The sequence below is a fragment of the Balaenoptera physalus genome (assembly GCF_965194825.1).
Source record: "Balaenoptera physalus genome assembly, chromosome: 8".
NCBI lineage: Eukaryota > Metazoa > Chordata > Mammalia > Artiodactyla > Balaenopteridae > Balaenoptera > Balaenoptera physalus.
In genome coordinates, this window is record NC_138887.1 from 105199088 (window position 1) to 105213562 (window position 14475).

Consider the following 14475-nt stretch of genomic DNA (forward strand, 5'->3'; position numbering starts at 1 on the left):
GCACTGTTTTTTTCTAAACACCATTCTTTACCTCTTTTCACCCCTCTTTACCTTTGCCTCTCTTTACCTCTCTTCGGATTGTCCTGGTGAGAACAAAAAAACTGCACAACTTCTTGTAAGGAGTGTTAATAACTATCCCCATATAGAATACAAATCTAATTCTGCCACTGACGCTCTGAAAATTATTTAGCTTTTCTCTACCTTAGTTTTCTCATTCCTGAAATGGAAATAACTTCAACTCTTTCAAATTAGAACTTTCAGTCATGTCTGTAATAAACTCTAAGCTCTTTTAAGGGGAAGACAAATGAGAGCAATTATGTTATATTTTTTAATAAACTAATTTATTCTTCTGACACACAGAATTACCATCCATTTATTACTGGTCTGGAAAGTACATCTGAGCTAAGTTTATACTTGTTCAGAATGTTTTCGAATCAATCGCTACTGCATCTTGCTTCCCATAGCTTAGGGAAAATCAGCTAATTCTGCTAGAAGCCCGTGATTTTAAAGGACTAAGCAGAGGATGCTGTAAAGGTTTTAATGCCAGTGCTTAAATAGCATCTGCTGTAACCTCTTTGTTTTTCACGTGGGAGGCAGAGATTCGAAAAGCTGACAGCAATTGTCCAAGGTCACACAGCTAGTTAGGGAGGAAGGAAAGACTTAACCAGAATCTGAGCTTAGTTGACCTCTTGAGTATTTACTTCTCTGAGTCTTTCAGCTGTAACTGCCTCTCAGTTATTCATGGGATGATTGTCTAGTTTATGGGTTATTCAGTTCCTTTCTTTTCTCTTTCCATCTCCCTGCTTATTACCATGTATACCACTGAGTGAGTAGAGAAAGCAGGAGTTGAATGTTTTACCTGACAATTTAGTGACCCATCAACTCCTGGGTTCTTATTAAATTGCTCATAATGTTGCAACTATTGGCTAAAAAGGATTTGGGGGGCTACAGTCGATGCTAAGTTATATTCAAGTAAATTTTTCTTCCTTTGAAACTTACATTTTAAGTCAGCTTCAGAGCCTAATTCTCTTATTGACATTAATACTATTGTAATCTTAGGAAGGACTAGATGAGAAAGTCTTCACAATGAAATGACTTAATTATCCCCCTTCCTCGAGGAAGTAATGAATCAGAAAGGCAGCCAACTTTTGGAAAGAAAGGGCACCTTGTCCATTACCAGATTGGAGGGGCAAAAAGGGAGAAGTAGAGAGAGATGACAGAATGAAAAAGCCAAAAGTCTTTCCTGTAACTCTTGAATGCTGAATATACAGCATGACTTCATTATTTGGTTTAGAGCGGTGAATTTCCAGATCAAATCCAGTGTTATTCAAATATTACTGTGAATTGTATAAATGAATTTTGAATTGCCACAATACTAGTTTGTTCCATTACAATGGAAGGCAGAGAGTTGAATGTGAATTTTATTGAATTCATATTTCCTAAATCCTGACTAAAAATGAATTAGCTAGACAAGTATCCTTTGTAATTAGTATTTTCGCTTTTTACAGGTTCAAATATTTCTGTATTACAGTGACTTTGGAGCAAGTATAGGGTTCAAAGTCCTTCATTTTGAAGCCTTAAACAAATCACTCACACTCTCTATAGCTCAGTTTGCTTATCTGTAAAATGTGGGTGATCTCAGAAGCTACTTCAAAGGGTTGAATATGTTAATGAATCTAAAAGTTCAACATTACTGTTAACTATTACTACGATCAAGACGAATTCTAAAACCCAGCCTGTGACATAGCTGTATATCTGTGGAAAATAGAGTTTGCATTTGGGGATCTAGGAATCTGAACACCATCCAGTAGAGGGGGGCAGATGGTGGAGCTGTGGACAGTCCCCCAGTCAGTGCCTTCCTTTCATCCCCACACGCAGACTTTATGCGCCTCCTACGGGTATAGGAATGAGGCGTGCCTGGCTTGGGAATAATTGGTCTTATTAGGGCTTTCTTCCCTCACGTGACAAAGAAGAGAACTGAATCTGTTTCCAGTAGCTTTTAGAGATACAGTGATAACTTTGAGTATGGCAACGTGGGAGGGAGAACCAGGGATGAGAGACTAGAACGCTCCTTGCTTCGTGCCTGTAAAAATTTATGAAGCGCTCTGAAATAGAAGTAAGAAAAACACTAATGTGCAAAAGATACAAAGATATCGACAATTTGCTTATACATGTGTGCATACCCATGTACGTTAAAAACCAATACGTAGATAAAAAAGTGTTCAACCTCATATAAATTAAAAGAATGTGAGGGAGGACTTCCCTGGTGGCGCAGTGGCTAAGAATCCACCTGCCAGTGCAGGGGACATGGGTTCAATCCCTGGTCTGGGAAGATCCCACATGCCGTGGAGCAACTAAGCCCGTGCGCCACAACTACTGAGCCTGCGCTCTAGAGCCCACGAGCCACAACTACTGAGCCTGTGTGCCACAACTACTGAAGCCCATGCGCCTAGAGCCCGTGCTCTGCAACAAGAGAAGCCACTGCAATGAGAAGCCCGCGCACCACAACGAAGAGTAGCCCCCGCTCGCCGCAACTAGAGAAAGCCCGCGCGCAGCAACGAAGACCCGACGCAGCCAAAAATTAATTAATTAAAAAAAAAAAGAATATGAGGGGCTAGGTGCTGTCATATGCTGTTGGTACGAAGATAAATTGATACAACTTTTTTAGAAAGCAATTTGGTGGCATTGCCGAAGTCCTAAAAAAATATACTTATCTTTTGACTAATTCTGCTTTGGAAATCTGTCCTCAGGAAAGAAAGTTTTTAAAATTGGAAACAACCAAAGTGTCCAATAGTGTGTCAACCTAAATATTTCAACTATAAGAAAGAAATTGGTAGGATACCACATGTAGGGAAAAAAATCTAGAAGGAAATGCCAAAATGTGGTATGTCTTTATGATGGAATTATATGAGTAATTTTTTTTCTGCTTAATCTTTCTGTGTAGTCTGTATATCTTATATGACATGTGTATTAATTTTCCAATCACAGAAAAACAAAATAAACTTTATTTTTACGCTTTAAAAAGAAGATCTGCCCAACTTATCAAAATGCCCTTCATATCCTTACTGGTATGAATGTTTTCAGATAGAATCACTGGGGAGAAAAAGTTGCAGTGCAATACCATTAAAGTAAAATAAGAAGAAAAAAACACAAGGAAGAACAGCCTGTGGATAAAGGAAACATGAGGAAGATATGAGAAAATTATCTGCTTGGACCCGAACAAAATTTAAACGTTGTCATGTTATAGACTGTGAGACCAGTCTATGTGACATCACTTTTCTATCTCTGCACCCCCCTCCCTCTCCACTTTGGGAACTCTGCCCAAAGACCCACAGCAAAGGGAGAGAGAAACCACAGGGAAGAACCACTTCCTCACAGAATTTTCCATCCCTAAGGGGGACATGGATCTCTGGTTTCTGGAATGGGATATTTGGTCCACATCTAGCAACTGGACCCTGAATATCACAGGCTATGAAGAAACTTGCTCTACAGGTCATGAGCCAAAAAAGGTTTACATCAAATATGTGTTCACTGGTCCCATCCGGGCAGCTAAGTCAAGTGCTATCTCATATAAAATGTGGCCCTGGAAGCCATGGCTGCTATTTTAATTTGTGGTGATAAAGATCAAGCTTTCATTTCCCTGGGACCTGATAAATTATTTATTCCAGTTGGGTTACATGTTCATTTCAGTGTGTCAGTGTTTACCATGGAAGCTCATTCTAATTGTGTAGTTTGAGGCATTTTCCTAAATATTTTCCCCTTAGAGCACCTTGTAGCACCCTTTCTCCACCTCCAAGTACAACTGTTGCTCTGCTGATTTAGTATAGTCTTTGCTCCTAGGTACTATTCTGAAAGATGAATGAATTCCATTCTGTCTTAAATATCTATGTTTCTTTATGATCTAATATATCATCATGGTTACGGGGAATTTTTTCCCCTAACTATAGAAAATACACCATCAGTTACCTGTCAATTTTGTTTAATAACTCAGCTTTGCAATTCTGCGGCACTGTTCATCTGAGGCTCTTGAGGACTCTTTTAGTCTCTCAGTCCACTTCAGAGTGTCATTCTGGGATTTATAAAGGTCTTCATTGCACAGAGGATATTGAAACATTAAGGACTTAAGTGGCATGCCCTTTATCACTTATCACGCTGGAGGCTCCAGGGCTAGAAATCCAGGCATCTTTGTTTTGTTGTCTGCTCCCAGCATGGAACAGCGGTCTCTGTAGAAAACCAGCCAGTATCCCTGGAAACAATTCATCAGATTTTTCAAAAGAAATCCAATTTCATTTGGTCTAATGGGTTCAGTGTTACTTCTTAAAATAAATGATGAAAATATCAACATCATAATACAAAGAAACCCAATTCTTTTGGTTTAATCTCAGCGAAAAGCATCACAACCCCACTTAGTGCTTCTGTCTCCTTCCCTAATGCTTTTAGATCCTTGGCTCAAGCAGATGGGAATGGGTCTGTAACTGTTCCCCCATCAAACAGGCTCTGGCTCAGAGTCCTGGCTGGTTCCAAACCTTTGGGAATCACAGTATCTGGGGATGGGGCCTCAGGAATCTGTACTTTTCATAAGTTCCCAGTAACTCTATAGTTCGAGAATCACCATTCTGGAACTGCAGCTATCAAGTCCCTTCTAGCTTTGAAAGAACCATGGGCCCCCAGTTCTCTCTCATTCCATGTGGCAATTCTAGATTCAAACATGTATTCTTCTTGAACAGTGTTTTGAACATTTGCTTAGGTAGTTTCCTAAATGGACAGCTCTCTCCCTCAACTGTGCATCTAAGGTAAGAATTAGAGGATGTAGGGCCTCGTTTCTGAAAACTGGGGCTGGTATGGGAGAGGAAGCCAAGGTGTGCCAGGGGACATAGGAAGCCATGGGATAAATGTGATGCACTCTCCTACAGCATCAAGTTTTTGCTAAAAATAGTATTTTTTTAATTACAGCAGAGGTATTGTGGAGCAGGAATAGTTCACATGAGTTTTATGCTAACATGAAGCTTCAAAAAAATTCTTGACTGTAGCTGATGTTGGGCTTCAAGACCTCTGGAAGTTAGAGTTCATTCACTTATTCTTTCAGAAGTACGTCTGTCTATATTCAAAGTTACCGTTGACCAGTGATTCCTAAATATGTGGTCCCATGCGGTTAGAGTGAACACGCGTTTGAAACCACTACAGAAGACTAGCCCCAAGAAGACCCTTTACACAAGGATGTTGAGCTATTTGCTGCCAGGAGTAACTCAAAAACTCTCCAATTTAAGACGAGCACCTGCTATTCCTGCCACCATTTAGGAAGTAGTCATAAAAGAGTATTATTTCCCCCATTTAAAAAGAGTGTTAATTGGAAAAGGCGGCTTAGCAAAGCAGGAAAATGAACTAGCCACGTGAAAAGATGCCAGCGCTCTTACCACTTTCCCATTTGTAGCAGCAGTTTATAATGTATTCTTGAAATTACCAAGCTCCCAGAATGTATTCCTTACCATAAAGATGGCTTAGTTCTCCCATAGGATATTCTTTTTTTCAGGATGTTCCTGATGAAGAAGAAATCCAAGATCCCAAGGCTCCAAGTACAATAGTACAAGATTTTTGAGCGAGTGATCCTGAAAGGTCCCTTCACCCGCCCCCCCAAGTTGCCTTGGGCAAACTGCCTTGTTCTGTCCCCTCAATCCTGGAAGAGCTACCTTTTCTGTGAGGAGGAGAGGAGGAAGTAAACCGTCCCTGGGGAGGCTCCTCTGTCCTTTGGCTAACCAGCTATGATAGCATATAGCATCACTGGCTCAGAGCCTGCACTGAACTATACCTCCCGGGGCATTTGTAGTAGCTGGGCAAGTCATAGCCTCAGAGCCCAGTAGACTCAGTGAGGACTGTAGTGGCATCATGGTGGTGTTAAGATTGGCAAGTGGCAGCCCTCTCCATCCTTGGCTCCCAGCTTCATGTTTTCTCTGCACTGCACATTCACTCTAATGCCTTCTTCCCTTCCATTAGAAGGCACTACTCTTCTTTCCATCACCTGGGCCGATGGCTTTGAGCCAAATGGCTCTCAGGTCCCTTCCTTTTTGCTAGAATTATACCTGGTCCCCTCCCAGACCATCCTACATACTGCTGTCACATTAACCTTCCGGAAGCACAACTTGGAATGGTGCCTCTGTTCTCAGCAGAACTTGGGGCCCCAGATGGGGGGTGCTTTATTGACTTGTCTAGGCCTAAAGTGCTTTATTGACTTAACTATCCTGATGTTAGACTCTCTACCTCTGTCCTTCACTGCCTTTTCCCACGACTCTCCGCTATGCAGCTGCACTCCCCAGGCTAACCAGATTACTCTTCCCTGTCTTTGCTCATCTCTTTTCTTTTCCTTTAATCTAGAATTTCCTTCCTGGAAGCCCTGCCTGACAGTTTCCTACCCCATTTGAAGTCTTCCTTGATCCTTCCCCTCCCTTCAACATGGTGTGATTCCTTCTTCCTCTGCTGGAAATTCATAGCACTGATACCTCACTCCGGGCACTCGGGACATTCTTGTCTTTGTCCGTGAAGAAGAGTGTTGGACTTAGAGTCCGAAACCTGGGTTCATCCTGTCACAGCCACGAATGTCTTTGTGACATTGGGCAAGTCCTAGAACTTCCCTGGGCTTCAGTTTTCTTATCTGAGAAAAGGGAGTAATAGCTCCCTAGGTGGAGTGAGGGTTACATGACACAGTACGTGGAAATTAACTTCGCTAGCAGTTTTCTGTGCTTTTCATTACCTTTTCCTACTTGTCTCTGAGCTATCTGAGGAAAGGGGCTGTGTCTTGCTCATCATTATATACTACTATTACTATTATTACATTACTATTAATACATTATTATAAATATATTTCCAGTAATAATAGTTAATGTTTATGGAGCAGGTAGAATTGTGTCAGGCACCATTCTAAGTACTTTATATGGATTAACTACTTCTTCCAATAACCTAAGAGGTACTGTAACTTCAAGAGATACTATTATTATCCCACTTTATGGAGAAAACCATATATTTCACAGAGCTTCCAATGAAGGAGTCAATGAATGAGGGATTGAATGAGACAGAAACTACTAGCAATGCCTGCCAGGTGGCTATTTCTCTCTCTTGCTTCTGTACCCCAAATTCTCTTTCTTTTGATCTCCTGAGGCAAATGCAAAATGAGGAGAAAGTCTTGAGTGAACTGAGACCTTGATGAGAGGTCTCCCTGGGTCTTCATTTAGACTTCTCATGAAGTGAGCTCCAGGAGGATGGAGATCACGTCTGTCTTGTTCTCCATTACATTCATAGGGCTTAGAACAATGTCTAGTGATCAGTAAATGTTTATTGAATAGATGAACTAAGTAGTTTATAAATAGCACATTCATTACCACTGAAACCACATAGATTGCTGACCACGGAGCCAGTGAGCAACGTTGTGTCTTGCTTTCTCAGGCAGTACTACGAGATGCTGTACAACACGGCCGATGAACTCCTGAACCTGGTAGTGGACCAGGGCGTGAAGTACACGGAGCTGGAGTACATCCACGCCCTGACGTTGCTGCACCGCAGCCAGACGGGGGTGGGAGACCAGACCACCCAGAACATGCGGCTGCAGCGGCTCAAGGAGATCATCTGCGAGCAGGCAGCCATCAAGCAAGCCACCAAGGATAAGAAAATAACTACGGTGTAATGGGGTGCACCACGGGAGGGGGCGGGGCACTGGTCATTTTGTTTCCTGGGTCATACTCCTTTCTTTGGTATGTTACTTCGTATATTCTGAGCTGACTTAGTTTTCTCTACACTGATGCTTGAGTGGAGAGAAGTTGTAAGGGTTCTTTTCTCTTTAGTTTTGGTTTTTCATATAAACCGTAAAGGGACTTCGCAGTACAGAATGTTTGGATTGAACATTTACCTTGATGCAGTCAATTCCAAAGGGCCTAGGGTGGGATGGGGAGAAAGGTTGTGTCGAATTGAAGTCTGCAAAAATTGAATGCATGAATGACTAATGCCCAGCAATCTTTGGTAAGTAGATTGTTCCTAAGTTCTAGTCCCTCCCTAAAATCACTTAATAGGGTTCTATTACATAAACAGTAGGATTTTTATTGTCTTGACCTTGTCAGTTTACAGTTCGATGAAATAAGTGTATGTGCATTGCTTTCTGTCTCTATTGCCAATGGCTTCTCAGCTGGCTGCAGTTTTCAACAAATTTCCCTGACCGAAACAGGACCTCTTCAGGGCTTGGGAAAAAAAATCCTTTTATCTCAGTCCTTGGGAGAGTTTTGTATACAGTAGCCTGGACCCAGGTGATAGGTTGGTTTGATGCCTTCTTTTTTTTTTTTTTTTTTTTTCTGCTGTATCAAAACCAAGCACCATCAAATTAATGACGAAAATGAAAGAAGGAAAGGTGATTCAACCCTCTTCTTGATTTTTCTCCTCTGTTCTCCAAGAGAAAATGATGGTTAGAGAATTTTTTTGTCTCACTTGAAACATTGTCTGGGTGTGAATGATTCTTCAATGCTTAACTCTCCTTGGGAGCCCCTAGGTCTTTCTCATCTTAGAAAGTAGCCCAGGCCTGCCAGCTGAGTGCAAGGAAGCTAGAACAGCCGTGACCTTCCTCCTCTGTGCACCCACCAGCTGAGGCTGTTTCTGAAGTGCTCTCGGCTGGTGTGGGAGCTCGCTGCTCCTGGCACACTCACCTTCTCCACTGTCCCCACATCTCCAAGCTCTCTTCCTGCCTATGGCTCATATATCACAGAAGAAAGCAATGCACTGACCAGGACACAACTTGAAAACACGTGGAAAGGAGAGTGGAAAGGACTTGGACCACATGAGGTCAGGCCTTATGCCCTGATGGTTCAGAATTTTACACCTGTTTGTACAACTTAGATCTTACTGGGAAAAGCAGAAAATTAAAAAATGGTTTGAGAAGCTTAAATGTTGTGTATTGTTTTTCTTGTATTTATTCAGCAAACATTCCCTGAGAGCCTAACATGTACCAAATGCTGCTGGGCAGGGGAGCAGATCCTCAGTAATGAGGACACCCTTATTACCTACCTCTAAGACGGAATGGGAACCAGACTCTGACCAAAATCGTAAGAGATGTGCACTCGGGGCTGGGTTAGAAATGGGGCCAGTGGGGCGGCTGTGAAGGGAACTCAGCAGGCAGCTGGAAGATGGTCTTCCAGGAGATTCTGGAAGGAATGTTGTAAATCTGTGTAGCTTCAGAGGCCCAATTGGGAAGAAGTTGAATCTATATGGGAGATGACCATGGAAAAATGTACTGCCCCTGAACAACATCGCTGGAAGTAGTCTCCCCGAGAAGTGGGGGTGGGAAGAGGGAGACGAGGGGAGATCAGAGCTGATCACTGTGATTTGCAAGCCTCCCCTTAGTGGCCGTGGCCTGCCCACAGAGCTCCTGTGCCTTTTCTTCCCTTTCCTGTCCACTCTAGACAGAGCACCTTGGAGTGGTGATAGGGAGGCCAAAAGAGCCAGGGCGGGATAAGGGAGTGCTTAGGATCATTTGATTGGATGTGGGAAGGGACATGGGTTTGGACAGAGAAGAATGCCAAACACACTGAGAACCGGCAGACCAATGGCCACATGAGCTGCTTCGGGGGAGCATTTAGAAAAGTGAAATCCCTGCTTTGCTTACAATGATGATAAGATTGAAAAATGTCAATTCTGCACAGAAAAAGCAATCTAAGGTTCTTTGTCCCGAATTTCTATGCAAGATGGTGCCTCAGTCATTATTCTTCAACAGGTCAAGGATAGCCAGTGACACACTCGGTGGATGGTCACGTGGATGCAGATGGAGATGGCACAGCTACCTCAAGACCTACCCCCTTTTGGGACACAGTGAAGATTTCTACTTGTTATGGTCCTACCTTGGGGATGTTTTGTGAGACTGCTTTTTTGCTGTTCACAGCCATGACCGGCCATCACTAGAGAGAGCCAGGGTCTGCCAAGGTCAGGGTCCAGCATCAACTGACACTGATATGTAGCCACAAGAGTTCGTTTCCAGCCATGAAGACCACTCCGTAAATGTGCTTTTGCAGCTAAAAAGGCCAATAACATAGGCCTCCCCAGAAAGGGCACTAAGCCCAAGCAAACCGTTATCTCGCTCTTCTACAAGGCGACAAATGGGATGGACATACGTGGGATACTGTCTGTACCACTGTCAGCACCGTGGAGAGGGCTCATGAGGAAGGGTCTGAAGGGGGACAACAGACAGGAGCACGAGGAAGGAGGACCCTGAGGTGAGACCAGCCCGGTCATCAGAGAAGCAGCTCCACAAGCAAGAGCAGCCCCAGAGAGAGCTTCCTTCTCTTACTGTCACTGTCATCTGCTCTCTGGTGCTTCGCATGCTGTCCCACAACCATGTCGCCAATACTACTTCCTTTCAAGGGATTGGAAAATACTAAAGGAGTCTCTCCCAACTCAGCCTCCCTTAGAATAAATTCCTTGAAGAAGAGGTACTCATTCAAATGATAGGATCCAACTCTTGATAGATTTTGGTAAATCGTGTTCCCAGAACTGCTGATAGTGGTTTCTTCTTCTGCAGTGTTTTGTTACTTTTGATTATCTTATTATTACTTATCAGTACACCTCTTAATTTATTTTATTTTATTTTTTTAAATTTTATTTATTTATTTATTTATTTATTTATTTATTTATTTATTTATTTTGGGCTGTGTTGGGTCTTCGTTTCTGTGCGAGGGCTTTCTCTAGTTGCGGCGAGCGGGGGCCACTCTTCATCGCGGTGCGCAGGCCTCTCACTATCGTGGCCTCTCTTGTTGTGGAGCACAGGCTCCGGACGTGCAGGCTCAGTAGTTGTGGCACACGGGCTCAGTTGCTCCGTGGCATGTGGGATCTTCCCAGACCAGGGCTCGAACCCGTGTCCCCTGCATTGGCAGGCAGATTCTCAACCACTGCGCCACCAGGGAAGCCCCACCTCTTAATTTATAAACAATACTCTGGATAATATTGTGCCGTTCACCCCATGAGCCCTCATTTACACCTGTGCTATGGTTACAGTTTCTCTCAGGGACTTTCATCCTTGTACAGTGTTTTTATTCAGACTTCACAATGAGGTGTTTTTAGTCGTATTGCCCAAGTAGAACTTGTTCCCTCTCACACGTGATTACATCTCTGCTGATTAGATGAGGAACAAGGATATACGTTCCTCGTGCAGCCCTTGGCCGAAGAGGACCCCTGCTTCCAGGCTCTGAAGGACAAGTTCATTTCTGAGTAGGCAAATCAGCTCAACTTCAGCGGTAGGACCAGGCCTACGCTCCCACAGCCCAGACCCTTGAGACAGCCAGTCATGCAGGATCTGGCGGGGACTCTCCACCTGGAACCCTGGGCACAGTGACCTCACTCACAGAAGCCCCAGCCTCTCTCCAGGACATCGTTCTTGCCTGAATGTTTTCTCGGCCTGACAGTCATTAATTTATGTTTCAAATAGCTTGAGAAGAAAACCTCAGATACAGCCAAGTTGAACTGGCGACCAAAGCCTGGTCATTCTTACTGTCAAGTCATATCCATGAATGTCTTAGCACTAAGGCATTCATTGTCAGTCAAAAGGATACGATTGCCGGTTACAGCAATAACAAATCCTGATACGGATTCATGCAATGGCAAGCAAAAGAGACAGTCCCTTGTGACATGGCGCTGGTACTTCCACTCTGATCTTACCCTCGTCAGAGTCCATATATCCCAAGGCTCCCCTTTCATTTAGGAAGACATCTGGTAGGACTGAGGACTGAAATCTTCAGCCCAACCCTCTTCTACTCTCTCTGAGCCTTTCTGGAAGCCCTGGGCTGTATCTCACTATTCACTCTTCCCTCCTTAACCAGCAAAGAGCCTGGAAGTTGATGGAACAAATGGATTCCCGCTTCACAGCTTCCATGAATGTACCAATGCCATTGCGTTCAGGATTCTTGCTCTGAGGCGTAGCTGTGGCTGCTTCCCCAGGACCAGGGCACAGAAAATTCACAGTAAACAACAGAGGGTAACCAGGGTCCCACAAGCGCAAGCTAGACTCATTCCATTGGAGACAAACGCAATGAGAAAACCAGCGAAGTGGTCGTCCTTCTAGCAGGATGTGAAAACAAGGAGCTTTGAAAAGCAGAGCGTGTTCTGTAATTCACACACCTGAGAGCAATTGTCTTAATGTGGCAGGGATGGAAAACAAATTGGGCATAATTTGGAGGGAGCGTAATGAGATACCAAGAACAAGAAAACAAAGAATGACCGGGCTCAGCAAAGGTCTCGACTCTGTCCTAATTAGGCACAGTTGTCCTAAGAAGTACATAATTAATAAGCAGATGACCAGATGTGAAATACAGCCAAGATTCTTCCTGAGATGGAAATTGTAATGAGGTGTACACAGCTGGAGGTGGTTGTCCTAATTTGGCTGAGGCTCAAGACCTGCCTGGAATTTTGAGGAGGTGTAGAGGGAAACCCCACCACAGCTTCACATCTGAAAACAGCTTGGCCTATTCCAACTGGGCCGGGGTGTAATGAGAGAGAGTTAATTATCAAGGGTTGCAAAGCTCTTGAGGAATTGAGCTGGAAATTTCTTTCAAAGGGAAATGTGCCTGATTTGAGGACTTGGCTTTCACATACCTGGGCCACAGACTTATGTTTGTAATTAAAAATATCACCAGAACATTCACACACCTGGAGCAGGAGTCCCTAGGAACCTGAGAGAGAACACAGTGAGCTGTAAAAGCAGCACATGTATTTTATTCATGTATATACAGTTTATTTATGTACATACAACTGAAAAGAAATAAAGTCAGGTGCTGTCGGGTGAGTGGAGTTCCCATTATATTCAATCTCATTTAGAAATATGGCCTCAGATTCCTGCTGACTTTGCACATAGATACTCTAGGAGGAGAAAAATTGGCAATGTCCTCATCCCAAACTTATTTAATTACCTACCAGGCTGAGTTTTCTTTCACAAGGATTCATTTACTGTGAGAGAGCAGGAAACCCTTAGTACCTGTTTTTTGTTACCGTTTTTATTTTATGGTTGCTATTATGTTATTTTAGATACCACTTATTGAAGACTGAATATGTGTCAGGTGCTGTGCTGAATGCTTTAACGTGTACTTCCATTTAATCCTCAAAATAATCCTATGAGGTAGGTATTATGATCATCCCTACTTTACAGAGGTAAGGAAACAGAAGCTCAGATTAAGGACTCGACCCCAGACAGATGCTGACGCCAGAGTCCATGTTTGGAACCCCTCTATTCTCTACCCTGAGCCAAAACCCCTCATCCCGTGTAGCAAAGGGAGGGTACTTCACGTGCTGTATTTGAGTTCCAAATGACATTTTCTGGTAGTCTGACACCTCCATTTGCTCTGTCCTCTCCTGTGGCCCCTAGAGGGAGCCACATTCCTGGACTGAATTTGGGGCTACCTGTCTCTCTCCCCTGCTTCTCCTCAGCCCCCCACTGCCTGAGGCCACCCCTGCGGCCAGTACATCAACATAACTCTTGGAAACAAAAACATTTGGCCCAGGGGCTGAGCCCAGCCAGCTGGAGATGGGAGAGGACCCACACCTTGGCCAAGTGATGGAGTGACCAGGAGGGTGAGAGCTAAACGCTCAGATTTTAGAATCTGCTCTACCTTGGCTCAGAAGATCACCTCGGCCTTTTACAGGTGGTTTGTTATTGTACAGGTTATTAAATGCCCCAAGCCTCAGTTTCCTCGTCTGTGAAATGGGATAATAATAATAATAATAACAGCTCCTATCCAACACTGTTGGTCTATAAAGTAAAAGAGGGTGTTCAATACCTGGCACATAATAAGTATTACATACACATGATAAATAATATTCTAATAATAATATTATCTTGTCTGTTTCTTTGAGGTGCTATTGACTCAATATCTAGAAAACCTGCCCTGTTGATGTGGCATACGAGTACAGCCACCCTGACAGGCCCTGTTTTTAGAAAAGCCTTGGTTTTGCCAGGTGGAGCCCAGGATTTGGAAGCCTGAAGAGCCACCCTCCCACCGCACCAACAGTCATTCCTGATTTTGTTACTCCACTGTTTCGGCCCCCTCTCCCACACAGGACAACTGCCCTCGGTTTCTGGTTCTCAAGCCTGCTTCCTTTTTATCAATAGCTATTAGTGAGTTTGCATCTGATTGCCCACCAAAGTATTACGCGCATCTCAGTAAACTCTGAAGGCTCCAGTACCGTTTAGGGACCAGGCCTTAACGGAGGAAATGGCCTGCCTGGGCTTTGACTTTGCTGTCTGTCACTCTGCCCACCTATGCTGAGGAATGTCGGATCCGGGATCTCTAAGTTCACAAATTGGTCTGTGAAATCGAGGTGAGAAAAGGGTCACTTTTAAAAATCAAATCCGGCTCTGAGCTCTCACTTGCCATTCTTAGCAGAAGTCCAACTTCAGTAATTTTTTGTGGTTTCTTCCTGGGGAGGGGAAGGGGAGGCGTCCATGAAGACAGTATGGTGATCAGT

The 14475-nt window shown here is 43.7% G+C and overlaps 1 protein-coding gene across 1 annotated transcript in view; it reads left to right on the forward strand.

Annotated features, from left to right (window-relative positions):
- The window catches only part of EXOC4 (exocyst complex component 4), an 808183-nt gene extending 799266 nt beyond the window's left edge, over positions 1–8917 (forward strand). The window contains exon 18 of the mRNA XM_082472898.1: positions 7435–8917. Coding sequence (XP_082329024.1) covers positions 7435–7672 — 238 coding nt within the window. The 3' untranslated portion in view covers positions 7673–8917. The remainder of the gene's footprint in view (positions 1–7434) is intronic.
- Positions 8918–14475: the final 5558 nt, after the last annotated feature.